The sequence below is a fragment of the Caretta caretta genome, chromosome 26 (genome assembly GCF_965140235.1).
Source record: "Caretta caretta isolate rCarCar2 chromosome 26, rCarCar1.hap1, whole genome shotgun sequence".
Taxonomy (NCBI): Eukaryota; Metazoa; Chordata; order Testudines; family Cheloniidae; genus Caretta; species Caretta caretta.
Window position 1 is genome coordinate 14,227,824 of NC_134231.1, and position 21,396 is coordinate 14,249,219.

The window sequence follows — 21,396 nt, forward strand, 5'->3', positions numbered from 1 at the left end:
GTGGGGGGGCCCTGCAGCAGCCCTGGGCTAACAGCCTTTCCCCCGGCAGGTGCATCGGGGCATTAAGGGGGTGGTGACGGACCAGCAGGGGGACCCCATTGCCAACGCCACCATCATCGTGGGAGGAATCAACCACAACATGAAAACAGGTACGGCCACATCTCCTGCTCCCCGCGGCGGGTCCCTGGTGCCCCAACCTCTCCCCCACCCGCAACAGGTGCTGTTCCCTCCCCCCCAGCCACCCAGCCTCCCCACCCCCACGCGCCCCCAACCTCCCCACCCCCACGCTGGGTGCTGTTCCCTCCCCCCCATTACCCAGCCGGCAATGGTGCTGTTCTCCCGCTCCGCCGAAGGGCACCCAGCCTGTGCCCTGACCCCACAGCACACACCCGGCAGGGATCCTGCAGCAGCCGTAAGTGTCCCCGAGCTGGCCAGCCCCCCTCCAGCAGCCAAGGCTGGAGGTGCCCGGCTCTCAGTGGCAGGGGGGCCCTGACCCATGGGCACACCTCTGAAAGGGCCCGGGGCAAGCAGAGGGGGCATCCAGGCTAAGCCTCTTTCCAGAAGGGCGCTGACAACCCTGCGAGGTGCTGGGCAAACCCCTGCCCCACGCGCTCCGCTCACCCCCTCCCCTCATGCCCTCGCAGCCAGCGGCGGGGATTACTGGCGCATCCTGAACCCGGGCGAGTACCGCGTGGTGGCCAGGGCCGAGGGCTACAACCCCAGCGTCAAAACCTGCAACGTCCTGTACGACATCGGCGCCACGCAGTGCAACTTCGTCCTCTCGCGCTCCAACTGGAAGCGCATCCGGGAGATCATGGCCATGAACGGGAACCGGCCCATCCGGCGCATCCCGCCCGGGCGGCCCATGACGCCCCGCGAACGCCTGCGGCTCCGCCAGCGGCTCCGCCAGCGGATGCGGCTCCGCCAACAGATGCGCCAGCGGATGCTGAACGCCACCACCACCCCCCACGGCGGGCCCCCCCCCACGGCCCCCGCCACCTCCCTCCCCTTCGCCTTCAGCAGCACCACCTTCGCCCCCTGGAGCCAGCCGCCGCCCACTGCTGCCACCTGGGAGACCGAGACCTATACCGAGCTGGAGACGGTGACGGAGACGGAAACGGAGACGGGGGCCTGGGAGGTGGGCACAGGGACCCTGCAGCCCCTGACCACGGCGGAGACCTACACCGTGAACTTTGGCGATTAGGAGGCGCTCCGCTCGCTGCTGCCTAAGGCCCAACCCAGATGCTAGCGCCCAGCGGCCAGCTCTCTGCCCGCGGCCAGCCGCCCTTTCTGCGGCCGCAGGCACCGTCATCGGCTTCTAGAGACCCGCGGCTCCGGGCAGCCTGCTGTCGCCCCAGCACTCACCCCCACCGGCCTCCTGCTTCCATGCCAGGCTCACCATGCTGCTTTCTAGGAGTCCAGGGATACGTAGCTGCCCGCAAGGGGCTGGGCATGGGGATGCTTGACCCTCCTGGGCAGGAAACGACGGGATCCCCTTGAGACCGGGTAGCCCCAGCAGCTGGCCAGGCTCAGGGAGGGTTGGTGTGGGACCCACCCTGTACCTCTGCACCGCCCAGCAGGGGGAGCTGGGACCCTCTCCAGGGCAGGGCCCAGGAGGCAGGGGCAATACAGCCCCACGGGCAGCTGGGTTCCTCCACGCGGTTCCTGTTACACGAATAAATCCAGCTACGTTGGTAAAGGTGCCAGCTTTGTCTTCTCTTGCCTTGCAGGGGGCGGCTTGGGGTGAAGGGGGAGGATGGCTTGGCTGAGCCACGGGGAGAGAGCCGAGTGTGCCCGCAGCAAGAGCCCCGTCCGTGAGGCTGCAGACACCTCACCTGCCCCAGGCCTGCTGGTGGTGGGGCGCAGCAGACCCCCCTGCCAGGGACCCGGACTCGTGCCTGTGTCCCAGGGTGGTGAAGCTGGAACAGCCAGGCCCCGGCAGCCCCAGTGCATGGGCAGCAGCCCCAGCTCCCCCCACCGTGGCAGGCTCATGCCCTCGCCCTTAGCCGAAGGGCTAGTGCCCATGCTCTGGGGTGTAGACCAGCCAGGGCCCCACTGAGAGGGGCGGCTGGTCACTCAGCCAGGCCAGGCCCAGCCACGGCTTCCCAGGGAGGGACTCCACCACCCCTTGCCAGCCCGGAGCTGGCGGGCAGCAGCGGAGCACCCTTGGGTGGATGTAGCAGGGCCCGCGCCGGTACCTCCATCCCTGCAGATTCAAGGGCGAGCTGGAGCGGGGGGTGCATACAGGCCCCCAGAACTGGGCAGTCTGCAGAGGCAGGGCGCTCAGAGATGCCCCCTTGGCCACCCCAGCACCAGAACGCCGCAGGCAGAGGGAGGTATTTTTATTGGGGTCCATTTGCGCCTCCCCCGGCCCCCCAGCGGGCAGCTCTGCCCCGCCCCGGCTCAGTGGCTGATCTCCATCTCGCCCTCATCCTCGTCGGCGCTGAAGCCGGAGAAGCTGACTGGCTGGCAGGTCAGGTTGCGCAGGTTGATGAGGCAGGCCGTCTGGGTGGCGCTGAAGTCGGGAATGGTCACCAGCAGCACCTGCTGCCCATCCACCCCTGAGAGGCAAATAGAGGGGGGGCTGAGCCGCTCCCGCACCTAGATACCAGCGCCGGGGGGTCGCCTGGGCTGGGCTCCCGGCTCAACCCCTGCCACGGAGCCGCCAAGTTTCCCACTCGCTGCGTCGCTCATGCACCCGGACCCTACTGCTAGGCCAGGAGCTCTCCCTCGCCCACCCTGCGGGGGCTGGTGCAGGCTCAGCAGCCGTCCTGGAAACTGCGTAGCCACGGGGTCACCTCCAACTGTGGTTCATGCTGCTTGTGACCAGCGCAGTGGCCCGGCTCCTGGCTCTACGGGAGTGGGCCGCGTGCCCAGCCCAGCCTCCTCCTGCATGCACTGCCTGGGTGCGGACCCTGCTGAGGCATGGCTGGGTCTTGCCAGCATGCACTGGTGGACATCCGTCCAGCAGTGACACGCATGGTAACCATCTCAATACCAGAGCGGCAGGACCCCACAATCTCCGAGGACACTGAGGAACCGGCTGCTGGGGCCTCCTTTCCCGCCCAGCACTGTCGTGGCGAGGTACACGGAGCAGCCCACTCCAGGGGCAAGCCCAGGGCCCAGTCAGCAGGCCTGTGGGCCCCTCACCTTTGAGCTCCTTGGATCGGAAGCGTGGTGCGTTCCCGCAGAAGTAGACGTGAGGGCAGTCGGTGAAGATGAAGGGGTCAGTCTTGTAGAAAGGGTAGCAGCCTGGAAGGCGATGGAGGGTGTAGCTAGAAATCAGGAACTCCTCCATCTGCAGGAGCACCCTACCGAACGGCAGGACGGCCACCTGCCCACCAATGCCAACTAGTGCCTCTTGCCGACTCACAGCCCCATCCCTGCTGGGCACTCCCAGCTCTAGGGGCGATGCAGAGAAACAGGATGTCATGCTGCCCCGGGGAGCCCCTGGGCCAGACCCCTCCACACCCTCCAGAGTCGGGGGTTTGTTCTGCTGCTGTTCTCAGAGCCAGCAGGGCTGGGACCTGATGCTCAGAGTCCAGGCCCACAAGCGCCCTACCGGGACACCTGCCCCTGCTGCATGGCAGCTCTTGGCCACCTCTTCCCAGCCTGGGCGTGAGCGCCGTCTCCAAACCCACTCCCCTCAGCGCCATCACGGCTCACATGCTCAGAGCGCCTCCTGCCCACCCAGGCCCACTGGCGGGGGTCCCTGCCCAGCCCCTTACCAAGGGTGTCTGGGGCCGTGGGGCTGAGGTGCCCGACATGCAGTGTCCACTCCAGGATCTCCAGATGGTCCTCCATGCTGCTGTACTTGAAGATGTCATTGATGTTCTGGCCAGACGTGCCCAGGAACCTGGAGAGCAACGGGAGTTGGACTGCTTGTTGTTCCCAGCGCCAGCCCCACCGCCCAGCCCTAAGCGTGCCAGTTCAGAGCCCCACACCGCTACCCACCACACCCAGACCTTTTGCTAAGCCATTGCCAGCTCCTGCCCCGTGCTGCCCAGCAGGTGGAGGGGCGGGGTTTTCCCTGCCCAGCAGCGGGGGTACAAAGCGCTGCCTGTTTGTGTTTGCCATGCCGCCGCCTGGTGCTGAGGAAAGGGCTTTACCGGACCCCGTCGATGTCGGCCTGGTAGGGGTTGGTGACCAGCTGCAGTGTGGAGTAGGCGCCCGCCAGGGGGAACATACAGTGATGCAGTGGCTGCTGGGGCAGCGTGTAGTTCGTGGGGTCAAACTCGCCGGGCATCACGTCCACTGGCACTGAGGTCTGCAAGCAAAGAGGGGGCAATCAGAGCTGGGCTCCAACGCAAACCTGCTGACTGCCCCCACCCTCCAGGAGCAGCGTTCCCCGGCTCTGGCCCCCTCACACTGAGCTGCAGCAGGATCTCGTCCAGCATCTTCACCGCCTCCACGCTGGCAGCTTGGGTCTTCTTGGTCAGGTACTTTGCCTGCAAGAACAAGGGGGAGAAGCGTCAGAGAAGCAGCCTCCGCAGCCAGCATGGTACCTGCTGAGCCACCCGTGGGAAGCAGGAGTCCTCCCAGCCATGCCCCAGGTGGGCACGTGCCAGGACAGGCTGGGCAGCTGCAATTGAGGGAGCCCCAGCCCATGCGGCAGCTACATGGGTGAGGAAGTGGAGCCAGGCATTGTGTCAGCTCCCCCTCGCCCTGGTAGGATTCCCACTGCAGGCCCAGAGGGTGGCTGCGGTCTGGCAATGCTCCGTCCCCCAGGAGCCCCTGGCTGCCCAAGGGGAGTGGGCAGCACTCTCCCACTGTACGGCTGTTCAGACCCCTCCCCGCTGCAGGCCATCTGTCAGCACTGGCTCCAGCAGTGCCCTCTGCCGGCTGGGGCCGGGCTCTCGGGTGCTGACCCCGCTGGAAGTTCCCCCTTCCCCCCACATCCTTACCGGGCAGAGGAGATCACGCAGATCCCAGCACAGCTGCCCATGGGTGGCCCCTCCCTTCGCTAGCCTGTTTCTAACCCACCCTCGGGGGCTGTTTGCTCGCTGGTACCACAGGGGGGAGAGGCAGCTGGCAATGACTAGCGGTGCCTGGCACGCACAGCTTCCTGGGGCCGGCCACGTGGCACCACCTCTCGGAGTCCCTTGTCAGCCCAGGCGGCTCCCTAGCTAATTCCTCTGCCCCAAGTCAAGGGCATGGCCCTGCCAGCCTCTCCCAGCACCCAGATCCCACAGGGGCATCTCCAGCAAGTCCCTCTGCTAGTTCGCCCAGAACCTTGGCACATTCCAGAGATCCAGCATGGCGGCCTGTGCCCAGCCTGGCGCCCGCTTCCCCTGCCCATGCAAGTATCACTCTGAGCAGACAGACCCCAGGCAAATGCATTCAGTACTGGGGAAAAGCTCCGGACTGAGACCCCTCCATTTACCCACACAACCAATGCACTGGGGGGCGAGTCTCCGTGGCCTGTGCCGGGGCTGCCAGTTGGTGCCAACAGGCCGACGGGGCGCCCCGGGGGCCCTCACCTTGTTGATGGTGTCTTTGTTCTGCGTGTTCTGGCTGAGCAGGTTGCCCGCCAGAATGACCCGGGAGATCTGCGCCGCGCAGCTCTGCTCGCCTTCAGCCCCCAGCTGCCCCGTCACCACGTCCACCAGCAGCTGCATGGCCAGGAAACTCTCGCCGCTCCCGCCACCGAGGCCCAGGCCAGACACCAGCAAGACAAACCTGTGGCCCAAAGCAACAGGTGGGTGCCCTGCCGTCCGGCACACATGGGCAGTGGGCGGGTTACCAAGGCACGTGCGGTGCCTCGCCATGGTAGTCAGGCCATCGTTACCAAGCGGGAGAGCACACAAGGGAGACGAAGCTGCAGAGCTGAAGGCCAATTTCAGGCCAAGCAGACCCAGCAAAGGGCTAACAGCTGGAAGGCTGCAGGGTTTGAATGCTGGCGGTGCCGACCCTTGCAGGGTGTCTGGGACCGTCCCGTCATGTGGCAGCAGGTGATGGCAGGGCTGGCATCAGCAGCGGGCACCTGGGGGAGGGGACTGGAGCCCCAGCTCCATCAGCCGTTCACTGGCCTTGAGACCAGGGAGGGGGAAGCGCCACTCCGCACTGGGAGACGGGGCAGCAATGGACTTCAGGCCACGTCGCCCACCCCTGCCTGGGCCTTCCCCTTCCGACACAGGGAACAGGCGCAGCAGGCCGGGCGCAGAGGGGTGGGATGGAAAAGCCTCTGCAAAGCCCTGGGCAATGGGCACCCTCAGCTGCTTCACCAGCCCCTGGCCTAGAGGCCTGGTACCTACTGCCATCCCTGCACTACAGGGAAGGGGAGTCAGGCCAGACACGCCTCCCATGGCTGGTACTGCCCCATGTCCACCCTCCTGGCAGGGTGCCTCGAGGGAGGCTGCCTCACCTGTCGGTGCTGGGCCCTCTCCGGGGCAGCTGCCGGGGCAGGTCGGCAAAGCAGTGATCTTCCACCACGAACTTGCCGTCCTCCCTCTCCGAGCCGTAGATGGCGAGGATGGTCCCTGAGCAGCAGCACGAGGGAGAAACAACGTTAGGCAGGTCCATCCCAGACTGCGCACCGGCCCGCAGGAAGCCAGGGCCACGCACAGCGCCCGCTGCGCCGCACCCAGGGCTCTGCTCTCATCACTCAGGGTGCCAGGAAGGGAGAAGAGCCCGTCCTGGATCCAAGTGAGCCACCCCCGCTCCACTCCTCCCACCCGCCTGAATGGGAGGCTGCCAGCCACGGACTGGGAGCTCTGCTGAGGTTGCCAGGGCGTTTAGTACTCGGCACACACCCGTCTAGTCTATGCCCATTGTGGAGGGGGGAAGGGCTGACAGCCTAGCCCAGGAGCAGCTTGGTCCCAGTGCATTGGCACCCGAGCCCGGCTGGCTGCATGGGACCGCGGCAGCTCCGTCGCTCCATACCTGTCACCAGCTTCTGAATGTCGACAGCTCCCTCCAGCTTGATCCGCTGCAGCTCATCCTCCAGGATCAACTCGTCCGACTGGTGGATGTATTTGGTGCGGGAAGGCTGCGGCAGCAGGTTGTGCTGTGGAGACAGGCCAGGCCACCGGCACGTTCTAGTACCATAGCATGAACGGCCCCAAAGGCTCCCCCACCATCAAGCGGAGCAGACGCTTGACCGGGGGTCCAGGAACGAATGGAGCCTCCCGCACACGGAACTGGGCCCCAGCAACTCAAGCGCAGTGGCCTGTTTTTTTAAAGCCACGCTCTTCTCAGAAGGCAGAGCTTTGGTACCGACCCCCTGTCCCTGCTTTGCTGGAGCTGCAGGAACTTTCCAGGGTCTTGGCAAAAGAGACTTTGCTACCCAGGTGCAAATGATCATTGACACATTTTCTCCTCCCAGTTCCTTCTGGTGCAGAGGACATGCAAACAATAACTTGGAGACCTAGCTAAGGAGAACGTTACTCATCCCGGTGGTACCTTCTGCCAGAAAGCCTTCCGCTGGACAGCCTCGGGATACGTGTTTGCAATCATTACACGGGGGAGAGCACAGCTCTGTTTGCCTGGAGTTGGCAGAAAGGCTGCAAGCTTTATTCCTTAGCAAAGATCTTCCTCTTCGCAGTGGCTGAGCCTCAAGCCAAGTAATTTGGACAGGAGTGTGAGGGATTTGGGGCTGCTTGGGGCTGTCTATGAATAAGGCTACGATTCGGGCACAGTGGTCATGGTGTCCACAGCCATGGTGAATGTGAACCAAGTCTGTGACGAGCCCACCCCACACTTGCCTTGCAGCAACAGATCCCGTCCTTTGGGGCCGTGCCTGGTTCCCTAATCTGGGCATGGAGTTCAGTGCCACCCAGGTCCAGTGCGTCCACCCGCCGCCCCACAGAACGCCAGTCGAATTTGGCCCGTCTGCCTCTCTATCTCCGTCTACGGAGGGACGGACATGCCAAGCCTGAGCAGCGCTGGAAGCCCAGGGGCCAGGTTGCAAAGCCCAGAGCTGGGCCAGCCCAGCGGGACAGGAGCTGGGCGAGTGCAGGATGGGCTTGCTTTCCACCCACCCTCCTCCTTTCCGGGACTTACTGTTTTTTCTGGCACCAGTGCTGTGAAATTTACTAAAAATTTCTGTGTCAAAATCTCGGCCTTATTTACGAAAACTATCTGCTCTTTATTTCGGTCTGATGGTTGCCAAGGGGACTGACTGTATAAATACACAGGGTTAATTTGCCAAAGAGGCTGTTTGTAGGCAGGCGGCTGAGGGACAGCCTAGGGGACAGCCAGGATTAGTCATTTTGGGTGTTTCTACCTCCGGCCCACTGCTGAGCAAGTCAGAGTAATTTGTCAAGGGAGGAATGGGTTAGGAGTGGAGTCCAAGCTTGTCAACACAGGAGAACAAAGATCGTTCCCAACCAGAGTTAGAAGGGCATGCTCCCAGAAGCTGACAGAGAGTTAAGGGGTACAGGCTGACAGCCAGGGGCAGCAGTCTGGTCAGACAGGCCTGCCTAGGATTTCATGCCAGATAAATGGATAAACAGATCTTTTGTCGTTTTAAAACCCTTTTCTCTGCACTGCTTTGTGCCTATGGTCAGACAAAACACTCTTCGTTTAGGGAGGCTGCTTGGGGTCACTGAATGCCGCTGCCCACAAGCCTCCCAAAGGGACAAACTGCAGGTGCCAAACCCAGTCGGACCCGCTGGGTCACAGGTTGGTTTCCAGGCGCTGGAGCCCAGGGCCAAGGCCAAGCATGGGAGAAAGGCAAGATTCCACTGCAGGAGAAGTAAAGGCCCAAGGAGCAGCGCACAGAGAGACACTACTAAGGGGGCAGAGATGCAGCAACCCCTGTAGTCACAGCAATGCTAGGAAGCTTTTGCAAAGGGATGGCGTCATTTAAAAAAACAGAGGTGTAAGCAGTTCCAGGAGCTTTCCCTGCCCACATCCCTCCAGCAGGGTTTGTGCTTGGACAGCCTCACGTGCCTGTTTGAATGGGTCTCTCTCCTCCTCAAGCCAAATGTACAGCTGGGGAAACTGACTCTCCGGGACAGGATGCATCACAAAGCGCCGTAACACCCCCCAGACTCGGAGCACAGAGAGGAATTCAGCCAGCGTGATGGAGGCTGCTGGGGTGACAAAGCAGGGACTAAGCATTCAGAGAGAAAAGGGGGATTTTTAAGAGTGAAAATAGGACACATTCCTGTCAAGGACAGCTCAGAGTTCATTGTGGTCTGCCCCAGGGTGGGCCCCTGCATTGAGAGCAGGCAGAAGATGAAAGGGGTCACCCAGCCTGACTGCTCATGCTTTGAGACATGATTCGCTTGACTATGTCGAGCATCAGCGAGGCTCTGAGCCCCTCCCACCGTCATTACCTCCTCGCTGATCTCCCGGAGGATAGAGGGCTGCAGCTGCATGGACTTGAAGAGGGTTCCCACTATGCAGCACTTCTCTGCGGTCTGCAGCTCACACAGCTTCTTCACGGCTATGCTGCTGCCTGCAGAGAAAAGCACAACTCAGCCTCTCTGGACATTCGACTACCTGAGGGACAGGCTGGGCTCACAGCCACCCCGGAGGGGAGTCACACAACATGGCTATGGGACACCTAAAGGGACGGTCGAGAAACATCTGAAGGGCATAAACTCCAAGGGAGAAAAATGGGGGTGGGCATGTGAAAGGGCATGGGACCGGGAGAAAGAGGGTAGGATTGGTAACTGGCGAGTGCCAGGCTTCTAAGGGCAAGCTCTGTTCTATGGGGCAAGACCCCCAGGGAAGCTGCCACAGAGGCCTAGACCAGCCAAGCACCTGAATGCACTGTAGACAGCAAACCTGCATGGGGTAGTGGATTTGAGGGAGCAAGCACGGTCTCTTCTGTGTCTGGGAAAGGAACCCCTCCGCCAGTGCCCAGAGTCGCTGTCTTGGCTTCGGCTCGTGTCTCTGCGCCATCACCAAGAGGATCAACACATCATCTGGTGAGACAGAGCCCAAGCTCATGGGTCCCTGCGGCCCACTCCAGGATGTCAGTCCAACAGGCAGGACGCCCAGCCCCCATGACACAGAACCCACATCTCTAGTTCTGAGAAACCAGCAAGGTTAAGGTTGTGTCTCAGCTAAGGCTTCCACGGGGCCCTCGGGAGCTGGGATGTCCCAGGAGGTCTTTTCTATCTGCGGCAGTTACCCTGAGGTCACCTCCAACCTGTGCCCCTTGGGGCAAGGGGCAGAAGGAGCCTGTTCTCCTAATGCACAACAGGAAACAGAGCTCCCAAGGCCGAGCCATGTGCTCCCAGCCGTGGGTGCAATCAAACCCTACACTGCTGCGTGTTTTCAGGGGAGGGCGATTACCCACTGGAATGCCTTCCCTTGGGCTGTGGGAATACTCAGCCCTTGGAGTCATTAAATCCCTCCAATAATACGCTCTAGCTGGACCACCAGTTCCTGGGCTGGGTGCTGGAATCACCAGGGGATATACTCCTGCCTTGGGGGGAGGCCAGACTAGATGATCATAGTGGGTCCTGGCCTTTAACATACGAATTCTCTGGCTCTGCGCTGAAACATCCGATGAAGTGAGCTGTAGCTCACGAAAGCTCACGCTCAAATAAATTGGTTAGTCTCTAAGGTGCCACAAGTCCTCCTGTTCTTTTTCCGAATACAGACTAACACGGCTGCTACTCCGAAACCTGAAACAAAAAGGGGGATGACGCCCTCTAGTGCGGCCAAGGAAACTGCACTGATGCCAGAGCAGCCGGCGCTGAATTCTCCAGCCCACACTCGTGGGAAGACAGAGCCTGGTGCTGGCAGCTGGATTCGGCCAGCAGTGGCACATGCCCGTTATTAAAGGTGAGCGGTCGGGATTGGTGACCATCCCACGAGACGGGCCGCTGGCCAGAGAGAAGGAAGTACTGCTTCACACAACACATAGGCAACCTGTGGAGCTCATGGCTGGGGGATGTTGTGAAGGCCAAAAGTATAATTGGGTTTAGAAGAGAATTAGACACGTTCCTGGAGGACAGATCCACCAATGGGTATTAGCCAAGATGGTCAGGGAGGCAACCCCAGGCTCCCAGTGTCCCTAAACCTCTGACTGCCAGAAGCTGGGACTGGAAGACAGGGGTCAGATCACTCGATAAATTGCCCTGTTCTGTTCATTCCCTCTGAAGCACCTGGCACTAGCCGCTGTCGGAAGACAGGATACTGGGCTAGATGGACCTTTGGTCTGACCCAGTACAGCCGTTCTTATGACTTCAGTCTGGGGATTCAACACAAGACCCTGGGAATTCTGGTCCCCTTCCACTTGACAGCCAAGTGTTAAGGAAAAGTTAGCATAGGTATAATTCGTAACACAAGACCTGAGTTCAGGACTCCCCACTTCCCTCACAACGCTCAACGAGATCACTAACCACAGCCGTCCAGGGAGACGCGGCTGTCGGTACTGCCGATGCCACTGACATCTGGATTGTGCTCTCAGCAGGTAAGTAAAGGAGGAACTGATTCCCCGCCTAACATTTCCCTTCCAAGTGTTATTTACATTGAGAGCCGAGCCCATCCCAGGGGCTCACAAATCAGACTGCCTGCTCTCTTTCCACTCGGCTCACCGACGTACTGGGCTGTTTGACCAGCAGAGGTGACACTGGGAAGGTCAGGAATCATAGCTAGAGGGCCACTGGCCTCACTAGCCCCCCCAAATGACCTTTGTTTTCTTATTTCAGTGCAAGTAACCAGAACTCTGCTTCACCTGGTAGATCGACACCACAGTCGGCCTGGAAACCCAGCACCCCCTGGCCCACCGGGGAAAGGGAGAACTCTCATCAATCAGGACACATTCATAGGTTTCAAGGCCAGAAGAGACCATTCCGATCATCTAGACTGGCCTCCTGCATTGCCCAGGCCAGAGAACCTCACCTAGCGATTCCTCCATCCAGCCCAGAACTCCTGGCTGGGCTACAACACATCTTCCGATGGCCACCTTAATGCTCCCATTGAAAGTTCCCCGGTCTGGGTTTTGCACCGCTGCTGAGCTCTGGCTCTTCTCCTCCCACACCGCTCAGGGCTCAGCATGGCAGCTCTAGAGATCCTCAGTGATATTACCTGAGTTCACACCATCGCGCGCACACACACACACACACAATCTCGTGCAAAGTGTTCAAGCCAGAGATTTACAAGACCATTCCAGAAAGCAGGACAAGGATGGTCAGTCCTTCCCGTGGGGCCTTGCCCTCCCTGGGCTGCAGAGCTCTGATCAGCCACAACAGTTCTGGCTGTTCCCCGAGAGCAGGGCTCAGCTCTATTGACTGCACTTGAATTCCATTCATTTCTGCGCAGCCTAAACAGGATAGTTAAAAAAAAAAAAAAAAGAAGCAATTCCTCAGGCTCCAAGACAAATGTTGAAATAAATTCCACTAAAGGCTCAGCTAATCTAGACTCTGAGGCTGATTCTGGGTCATTTCTCTTGGCATTGGGCTTCTGTTCTTCCCCAAGGAAGTCAGGGAAGGGTTCAAGGACATCTGTAGGGGAGCATGTTTGCAACACACTGCGAGAGTCTCAGATCCAAGGCACTAGAGAAAGGTTAAACATTAGTCTAGCTGGCACCCAGACTCTCAGGCTGGGAGCTGTCAGGGCTTCATGAGCTGATTGAGGCTGAGGTTGGCTAATATGGAGATGAAGGATGGGCTTGTTTACACAAAAGAGTTATTCCAGAATAACTCCCCATGTGGGGGGGTGGGGGCACAAAATCCAGAACACAAGAGCCTTTTCCCCCATTTAACTTCACCCCCTTCCAAAACAGAATCCATTCTGGAAGCTAAACTGAAGGAAGACACTCGCATTCTGGAATAAGTGGGCCCACATGGGGAGTCATTCCAGAATAATTATTCCTGATTAGCTACTTCAGTACATTCCCAAGTGTAGAGGAACCCTGGGAGAGAAACCCCTAAATCTACTTCTATACTGGATTGTCTCCATGTTTTCTTGTACTCCCCAGTCTGACTCTATCACCTGCTGTGTCTGGTCTTAGACTGTGTTTATTCAGTGCCATGCACGTGGTCTAAGACTGGCCTAGGTGCTACTGGATATTAATCCTGGCTGGCTGCTGCTGCCTCCCTTGCCCCCCACAGGAATTCCCCCACTCTTGGCATTAACCCTTTTGTTTTCAAAAGGAACCCACCAAAGGGTGCGTGTGTGTAGGGAGAAGGAGGTTGTGCCTGATGAGTGAAGAAAGCCTGGGGAGGAGGCTGCCTTTGTCCTTTTCCTTCTAGGAAGGTTCTCTCGGCCCATTTCACATTAGAATGAAGGCTGGGCCTGCCACAGGAAGGTTCAGACAACTGCAAAATGAGAACACTTATGAGCCTGGACACATCAACCCAGTGGAAACAGTTGAGAGGGGAAGTGGTTTTGAGAGACTGCCTGCAGCTTTGCTTTGCTTTTGTTAGTCTCTCTCGAATCCTGCCTACACACCAACATGGCAGCACTTTCACTCTCCCGGGGTTAGCTACACTGGTACATGGATGCAGTTACACTGGCGTACAGGTGCTTATGCCAGGACAGCTGTTCTTGTATGGGAGGGACTTGGGGCAGCCTAGCCACAGCCTTAGGGCCAGCAGGAATTCTAACTAACAAGGGTGGAAGGACACTGCTCCCCAGTGTTAGTTTGCACTTTGCTGGGACATCAGGCTAGACCATGGGGATACCACTTCTGCTGTTTATGTGAGAGTTTGAACGCAATGCTAGTGCCAGGGGCTGGACAGGCAGCCCAGGAGAGGCTTCCCGCCCAGCACACCTAGAGGGACCCACCACTTCACCGAGGTCCATAGATTCATAGACTTTAACGTCAGAAAGGACCATCATGATCATCTAGTCTGACATCGCAGGCCACAGAACCTCACTCACCTACTCTTGAAAAAGCCCCCTAACCTCTGGCTGAGTTACTGACATCCTCAAATCATGATTTCAAGTTACAGAGAATCCACCATTTCCACTAGTTTAAACCTGCAAGTGACCTGTACCGCATGCTGCAGAGGAAGTCAACTCCCCACCAGTCTCTGACAATCTGACCTGGGGGAAAATTCCTTCCCAACCCCAAATCTGGCGACCAGTTCGACCCTGAGCACGTAGGCAAGACCCACCAGCCAGACACCTGGGGAAGAATTTTCTGTAGTAACTCAGAGCCCTCCCAATCTAGTGTCCCATCATAGGCCATTGGGGATAACAGGAGACTTCATCCTCAACTCTCGACCTCTCTGCCAAGTCTGCCAACCAGGGGCCTCCATGAGTGATCACTGTGGGGGGCTCTGGTGGAGACACTTGCCCACAAGTGAGCATCCTGAGATAATCAATTCACTTAACTCAGGCCAATGAAAAGCTACCAGATAGAAACAGCTCCTGCCTGGGCTGGACTCAGACCATCAGCAGCCTAGCAATAAAACACTCCACTCCATCATCATACCCCAGAGCCAGCAATTTCAACACCGGTACAAGACACTGAAGCACTTTGTATAAATTCCCCAGCTATTCCTTTGTCTTCTGAATGTGACCTTTAAAATCTAGCAAACATCGTCTCCCCCGTCTACCAGTATCACAAGCCAGATGCCTTGGGTTAGTTAAGGATTTAAACGACCAAGAAGCAAATAATACAGCTTTGCCATTCCCAAGAGAGCAAAAATCAAAATGAACCAGCAAACAAAAAAAAACAGCCCTCCCACCTCAAAATCATGCGTAGACTGTCAGTCCTTCATCAGCTGAGACTGAGCCGATCACAACACGTCTTCCAATCTCCTCTCGCTTCTGGCCATCCTTCGCCATGCTTGTCCATATCTCCTTGTTAGGAGATCATCCCACCTCTTTGGAGGCCGACCGCGTGACCGTTTCTGTTCTCGCGGATACCACTCGGATATAGCTGCGGTCCACCTGTTATCGCTGAGTTGGGCCACATGTCCTGCCCACCGCATTTTGCTGAGCTTGCTTTCAACAGCAACATCTCGCACTCCAGACTGCTGCCTAATTATTTCGTTGGGGATGTGATCGCGGAGCGAAATGCCCAAAAATGTTCGTTCCATTGCCCTCTGTGTGACAGTTGATGTCTTCAATCTTTGTCAGCGACCATGTTTCGCTGCCATATAACATCACTGGAAGCACGGTCAAGTTAAAAAGATTCGCACAAGTTGTTTTGCTGATCTTTCCTTGGAGGATGTGTTTGATGTCATTGAATGTGCACCATCCAGCTTTTTTTCTGTGCAACAGTTTGCCTTTCTGATTGGGTCGCATGTTGACTTCCTGGCCCAAATACATGTATTTATCAACTTCTTGGATCTGCTCTCCTCCAAGAGTTATTTGGGTTCTTGGCAGTACCTCTGATCTCACGTATTTCGTTTTCGACCGGTTCATTTTTAATCCGACTTGACTACTTTTCGCGTTCAGTTCTTTAAGGATTGAGCAATGCGCAGAGAACGGAGACTTGGTTTTCCATGTTGTTTTGGCCATTGTTTTCAGCCACCTGCTGGCTCGGCTGTCAGTGGCACGTTTACCTCCTCAATTTAGCTAGCTTACAGCCTCAGAAAGAGGGATTATACTCCCCTCCACAGCGGAAGCAACCCCCTCGTTGGGCTGACAGTCCAACGCCTTGATAGCAGGGTTAGACCTGCTGGAGAATGCACTCCGCTACCATCGCTGTCGAACAGCCAGGGTCACTGCTGCGCCATGTTGAGACTTTTAAAAAAACAATTAACCTGGGCAGTTTTCTTGACCCTTTGTCTGCAGCTTTTAGCAGTCATGTTTCAAGCTTTTCTCTGCAACCACTTTTTTTTTTTTTTAAATGAAAGCTGAGATCCTCACATAATCACCTGCCTCCAGGAGCTGGGGCTTTAAGGAAAACACTAAATACCGCAAGGCGCACAATAACAACATTGGGAGAGCGGGCAACAGTGCAACACTCTCAAAGGTAGGCACAGCTCTGGGAGGGGGCTTGTACGGCAGCACAGCACAGGCCTCATAAAAAAGATTTAAAACCCCCTACAGAAGGAATTCAAAAGCAAACCAAGAAGCTGACCTGTCCAGACGGCATGAAATTCTATAACAACCATTTATCATGTTTTCCGAGTTATGTGGGAGTCACACATTGGCCAGCATCTTCCAAAAAGGGGCCAGTTATTTATCTATAGCCAGTGAGTTCTGGCATCTGCAGACACTTGCATCATTCAGTGCAGTAAGGAGGGTATCTGCCAGTTATGCTATTGCATATCACTTTGAGGCTGAAATATAACACTCTAGAGCAGTTACATGTTCGAAAAGAAACTAATTCAGGTACAATAATTCCATCAGTAAACAGCAATGCAGCCCACAGGAGAAAGGAAATTAACCACTTAAACCTGCAGGACCTCTCTTGCTCACACGCCCCGCACTCTGCTGGAGACATACTCCATAACAATCTTTCCTGGCTGCCCATCTCAGCAATTTCCAAGTGCCCATCTCAGACTCTTAATGCTACCTGAATGTAACTTTTGTTTCAGGAACACACGCCTCCTTTTCAGTGAGCCCAGCAAAAGCTTTTCCAGTCCAGAGTCACTGCTTGGCAATGGTAGATGTTTTCCCACCGAGCTGATGTGCTAGACACTCTAAGCCTTTGGAGTGAGTCCCTAACCTAACAGGAGCAGGGCTGGAATTCAGGGCAGACAAAGCGTTCTCTAGGACATGCCAAAACTTCAATGGTTCAGTTGCTTGGAATTTTGTTTTGCTTAGAAACGGCTCTCTGTATCTTTCAAAAAACAGAAAGACAGCACACGGGCTTCGCACCAAACAACAATTTCCCCCACCGCCTGGAAAGCGAAGTATGACACTGGGATTCACCCTCAGTCGGTTTCAGCTGTTGTCCAAAGGCAGGTTTCAGGGCAGGCAGTGAGGGGCATGGATCAACATTCACATCACACTCCCCATCAGTACTCAGCCCAAGCCGGGAAAGCTAATAATCCAACCAGCAGACCAAATTCAGTGATGAATCCTGGCCACGTGCCACCTGAGGCATGTTGCGCATATGCTAAGGACAGGCAGCTAGACACCATCCTGGGAATTTTCTCCTCACCTAGGACGATACCGTCACCTCGTTAACCACACAAAAGTGGTTTGTGGAAATGAACTCACCCCATTTCTGCCGGGCTCTCTCCAGCAACAGGGGTCTCATCTGAATGAGGCGAGTGGCGTAGATGTGGGCATACTGGCGATTAAAGCTGCGCTCCCCCAGCCTGAAGTGCTGGGAGCAGTTCGTGTACGTGGAGACGGGCACTCTGGCAAACGTGGAGGCCTCCGCTGATGGTGGCGCCAGCAGGCCCTGGGCCGTGTGAGCTGCCTGCTCAGAGAACATGGCTGGCAATCGAGGGGCTCCCGGCGGGGCCAACGACTCTCCACCTAGGAAGATGACAAGCTCCTGTTATGAACAGTTCACTCACTCACTCCCTGCCCCTGATCCCTAAAACCCACTCCACAGCTCCTAGGATGACACATACAACCCCCCACCACCGCCCGACTCCACCATCCCCTGCTTCCCAGCCGCTGGAGTGACATGCATCCCCCTGACACCCCCCATTCTTCAAACCTGGAGTGACATGTGCACCCCCCCAACTCCACCATCTCCCACTTTCTGGGGTGATGCATACTCACCGCAACTCCACCATCCACTGCTCCCCAACCCTTGGGGTTACACATGCCCCTCCACAAACTCCATCCCCTTCACAACCCAGCCCCTGGGGTGACACATGCCCCCCCACCATCCCCCCTGCTCCCTGGGGTGACATGTGCCCCCCCAACTCCATCCCCCCCGCTCTCCAGCCCCTGGGGCGACACATGGCCCCCCCCAGCTCCATCCCTCCTGCTCCCCGGCCCCTGCGGTGACACGTGCCCCCCCAACTCCATCCCCCCCACTCCCCGGCCCCTGGGGTGACACATGGCCCCCCCAACTGCATCCCCCCCGCTCCCCAGCCCCTGGGGTGACACATGACCCCCCCCAGCTCCATCCCTCCTGCTCCCCGGCCCCTGCGGTGACACGTGCCCCCCCAACTCCCCGGCCCCTGGGGTGACACATGGCCCCCTCAACTGCATCCCCCCCGCTCCCCAGCCCCTGGGGTGACACATGCCCCCCCCAACTCCATCCCCCCCGCTCCCCGGCCCCTGGGGTGACACATGCCCCCCCCAGCTTCATCCCCCCTGCTCTCCGGCCCCTGGGGTGCCACGTGCCCCCCCCACTCCACAACCCCCGCTCCCGGGGTGCCCCCCCCCATACGTGGGGCGCAGACGCAGGTTTCTAGGGAGCTGACGAACCTGCCAGCACCAGGGCCACCCCCCCCGCTCTGCCGGGCCCCTCGGCCCCGGGCTGCTAGCGCTAGGGGAGCACGGGGTCAGGGGTCAGGGCTACGGAGGTCGGAGGTCACGGTCGGCGCCTGGCAGCGCCTGCCGGGACGGAAAAGGCGCCAACGCCACAACCCGGAAGCAGAAGGGCCGGGCGGAACTGACGTAGCGAAGGAGCTTGGCGTCTCCCAGGAAACCGGCCGCGCCGCCAGGGGCGGGGCTCCTGTGGGGGCGGGGCTCCGAGCGGAGCTTGGCCCCAGCTCCCTGGGCAGGCGGGGCCCGGGGGGCGCTGGGGACCCCGGGCCCTGCCGTAGCCAGGCCCTCGCCGGACACGCCCCATGGCCCCTCCCTCCGCCCTGGACACGCCCATGGCCCCGCCCCTGCCCAGGACACGCCCCGTGGCCCCGCCCCCTGACCAGGACACACCCATGGCCCCGCCCCTGCCCAGGACACGCCCCGTGGCCCCGCCCCCTGACCAGGACACACCCCATGGCCCCGCCCCTGCCCAGGACACGCCCCGCGGCCCCGCCCCCTGACCAGGACACACCCATGGCCCCGCCCCTGCCCAGGACACGCCCCGTGGCCCCGCCCCCTGCCCAGGACACACCCCATGGCCCCGCCCCTGCCCAGGACACGCCCCGTGGCCCCGCCCCCTGACCAGGACACGCCCCATGGCCCCGCCCACGGCCCTGGACACACCCCCTTGCCCCACTCCTGCCCTGGACACACCTCATGGCTCCGCCCACTGCCCTGGACATGCCCCTATGGCCCCGCCCCCTGTCCAGGATCACACCCCCCCGGCCGCTCCCAGGTGTTGTGTCCCCAGCTTGGACGTCCCCAAGCTCCATGGGGGGGTTACTGCCCCCCCCATGCTGGCTCTGCAGGGTCTCCAGTGTAGACAAAGCCTGATCCTTTAATCGTTCTCGTGGCTCTTCTCTGACCCCTCCCCAGTTTCCCAGCCTCCTGCCTGAATTCACTCCGCACCAGCCTGTGGCGTCTGCTGCCCTGGGCAGCTCAGGGTCTCCCTGGGAGAAATGCGCTGTCCCTAGCAGTGCTGCCTGGAGGCCTCTGACCCTCTGTTAGAGCTGGGGGCGGGGAGGCTACTCGCCCTGCGGCCTTCGAATCAGTGGGGTGTGTCCCTGCTAAGCCCTGAGTCCCTCCTGTCCCTTGCGCTAACACTTGTCTTCCGTCCCATGTGCTGGGGCCTGAGCTCCCTGCTGCGGTGAGACCCCTGAGCTGTGTGATGGGCCAGCAGCCACAGCGCCTTGGGATGTCTCGGCACAGGGGGAAGGCGTCCCCGAGACAGCACAGAGGAGGGTGGGAGGCAGCAAGCGAGGTTCTTCACACCTCCCCTTCTGCTGCTCCTCACTGTGGGCAGGAAATTCATGTTTCTCGTCAGACCCCCCCAAGAGATAGGAAGTGGCTGAGAGCAGCTGTAAACTAGAGCTCTGCGCCCCTGGCCTGCACTGGAGATTCGCTCCCCCCACACCCAGCTCAGCAATGCTAAGAAGCCCAAGGGAGGCATATCCTTGCCCCACTGTGCTGCCTAGTTAACCTCTGCAGGCCTCCCGCGGACTGGCCAGGATTCCTCCCTGCTCTGTCCACGCTGCAGCACGACCGGGATTGTGCCACCGGTTCACACCGCAACCAACAAGCTGAGTTGCCCCGCCGAGCAAGTAGGCTCACGGTAGGTAGTGGGTGTTTGTGTGCACTAGTGCATCCTGGGAGGGATCCAGCCCCATAGCGTCTCAGTGAAGGCGTGTATGGAGGGGACATACAAAGCAGAGTATCAGCAGCAGGGGCTACCCCGGGCAGGAGGGCTGACTGGCCAAATTGGGTACTTGGGCACAGCAAGAGGTCTCCTCCACGCTGTCAAGCAAAAGCATGCAGAGCCGGGTCCCTGTGGGACATGTGCACATGAAACCAAAGGAACTTAGGCCCCGAATTGTCTTTGAGGTTCTGGGTCTTAATCCCCCTGTGCCTCAGTTCCATCACTGTAAAATTCAAATCACAGTTGTGCCCCTCCCCACCCCACTTGGTCTGCTTTAGCCTATTCAGACCGTCCCTGCCCTGGAGAATTGACAACCTCTGGCATGAAGCACTCAGCACAACGAGCTAATACACTAAATTGACAACTGGAGTCCGAGGTGTGGTACGCACAGGGACGGGGTGAGGTGCCGGCATGAGGGTCTCATGACAGAACATTCCTGGGCCAGTCCACCCTAGAGACTCTACATGCCAAACGCTCGTGGGCCAGAGGATTTGGGATCTGTCAGTATTTTCTAGTGCACAAGCAGAGAGATGGGTAAGAAGGGTCGGTGGGCAGGTCCCAGCAGATATGGCCCCGACGGAACTAAACCAGCTGCTACATTGACTTAGTTCTGCACCCACCCAAAGGGGCTTTCAGTGACTGAGCCGAATCGAGCTGGAGACGGATGTGGTGCAATTTCTGTCTCAGCCTGTGAAACCAATAAATCCGCCTTCTTCAAGGGGCCCCTATACACAGCGGTGCCTGCCCACGTGTGTCGGTTACCAGACGCCCCTAGGCATGGGCCTGCCAACAGGCATGCAGCCTCCGGCTCGGTGGAGGGCTGGGCAGTGATGAGCTGCCAAAATCTTAACAACCGGTTCCCTCCTCACCCTACGAGGGGGTTGTTGCCCACTCCCACCCCCCCGGGACTCCTGCCCCATCAAACCCCCAGTGTTCCTTGACGCCCCCCCGCCAGGACCTCTGCCCCCTCCACTCCTCCCGTCCCCTGACTGCCCCCAGAACTGGGCAGAAGGGTCTCGTGGGCCACCGTAGTGGGTGCCCACCCCACCCCTAAGAGCCAGAGGCACCTGCCGGGGGGGTGAGGTGCGGAGTCCCGGCGGTGCTTACCTGGGGCAGCTCCCAGGAAGCATCCGGCAGGTCCCTCTGGCTCCTAGGGGCGGGGGAGCGTAGCTGGGGGGGACCAGGGGGAGGGGCCGCTCCCCCCACTGATCACATCAAAAGTGGCACCTTGGACACCGACTCCATGGGTGCTCCGGGGCTGGAGCCCCCACAGAGTCGGTGCCTAAGGTGCCACTTTTGGCCGGTCAAATTTAGAAGCCCTCGCGGGACAACCGGTTCTAAAAGGGCTTCTAAATTTCACAAGCGATTTCTAGCGAACCGGTGCGAACCGGCTC

At 59.1% G+C, this 21,396-nt stretch overlaps 2 protein-coding genes and 1 long non-coding RNA gene across 4 annotated transcripts in view; 2 read left to right on the forward strand and 1 right to left on the reverse strand.

Annotated features, from left to right (window-relative positions):
- The window catches only part of AEBP1 (AE binding protein 1), a 40,282-nt gene extending 38,583 nt beyond the window's left edge, over window positions 1-1,699 (forward strand). For both annotated transcript variants that reach the window (XM_048829365.2, XM_048829366.2), the window contains 2 exons: window positions 50-149; window positions 645-1,699. In XM_048829365.2, coding sequence (XP_048685322.2) covers window positions 50-149; window positions 645-1,204 — 660 coding nt within the window. In that variant the 3' untranslated portion in view covers window positions 1,205-1,699. The remainder of the gene's footprint in view (window positions 1-49; window positions 150-644) is intronic.
- A 628-nt stretch (window positions 1,700-2,327) lies between these two features.
- Window positions 2,328-18,389, reverse strand: POLD2 (DNA polymerase delta 2, accessory subunit). The gene is made up of 11 exons (XM_048829407.2): window positions 18,205-18,389; window positions 17,032-17,295; window positions 9,282-9,403; window positions 6,883-7,006; window positions 6,365-6,479; window positions 5,481-5,679; window positions 4,368-4,448; window positions 4,110-4,267; window positions 3,729-3,856; window positions 3,151-3,252; window positions 2,328-2,561 (listed from the first exon to the last, which is right to left on the reverse strand). Exons 2-11 carry the CDS (start codon window positions 17,249-17,251, stop codon window positions 2,404-2,406), a joined length of 1,407 nt encoding a protein of 468 aa, XP_048685364.1. The 5' UTR covers window positions 17,252-17,295; window positions 18,205-18,389; the 3' UTR covers window positions 2,328-2,403.
- LOC142070145 (uncharacterized) lies at window positions 5,588-12,297 on the forward strand. Its single transcript, XR_012666116.1, has 3 exons — window positions 5,588-5,698; window positions 10,559-10,743; window positions 11,613-12,297. It is a non-coding gene; the product is annotated as an uncharacterized LOC142070145 (long non-coding RNA).
- Window positions 18,390-21,396: the final 3,007 nt, after the last annotated feature.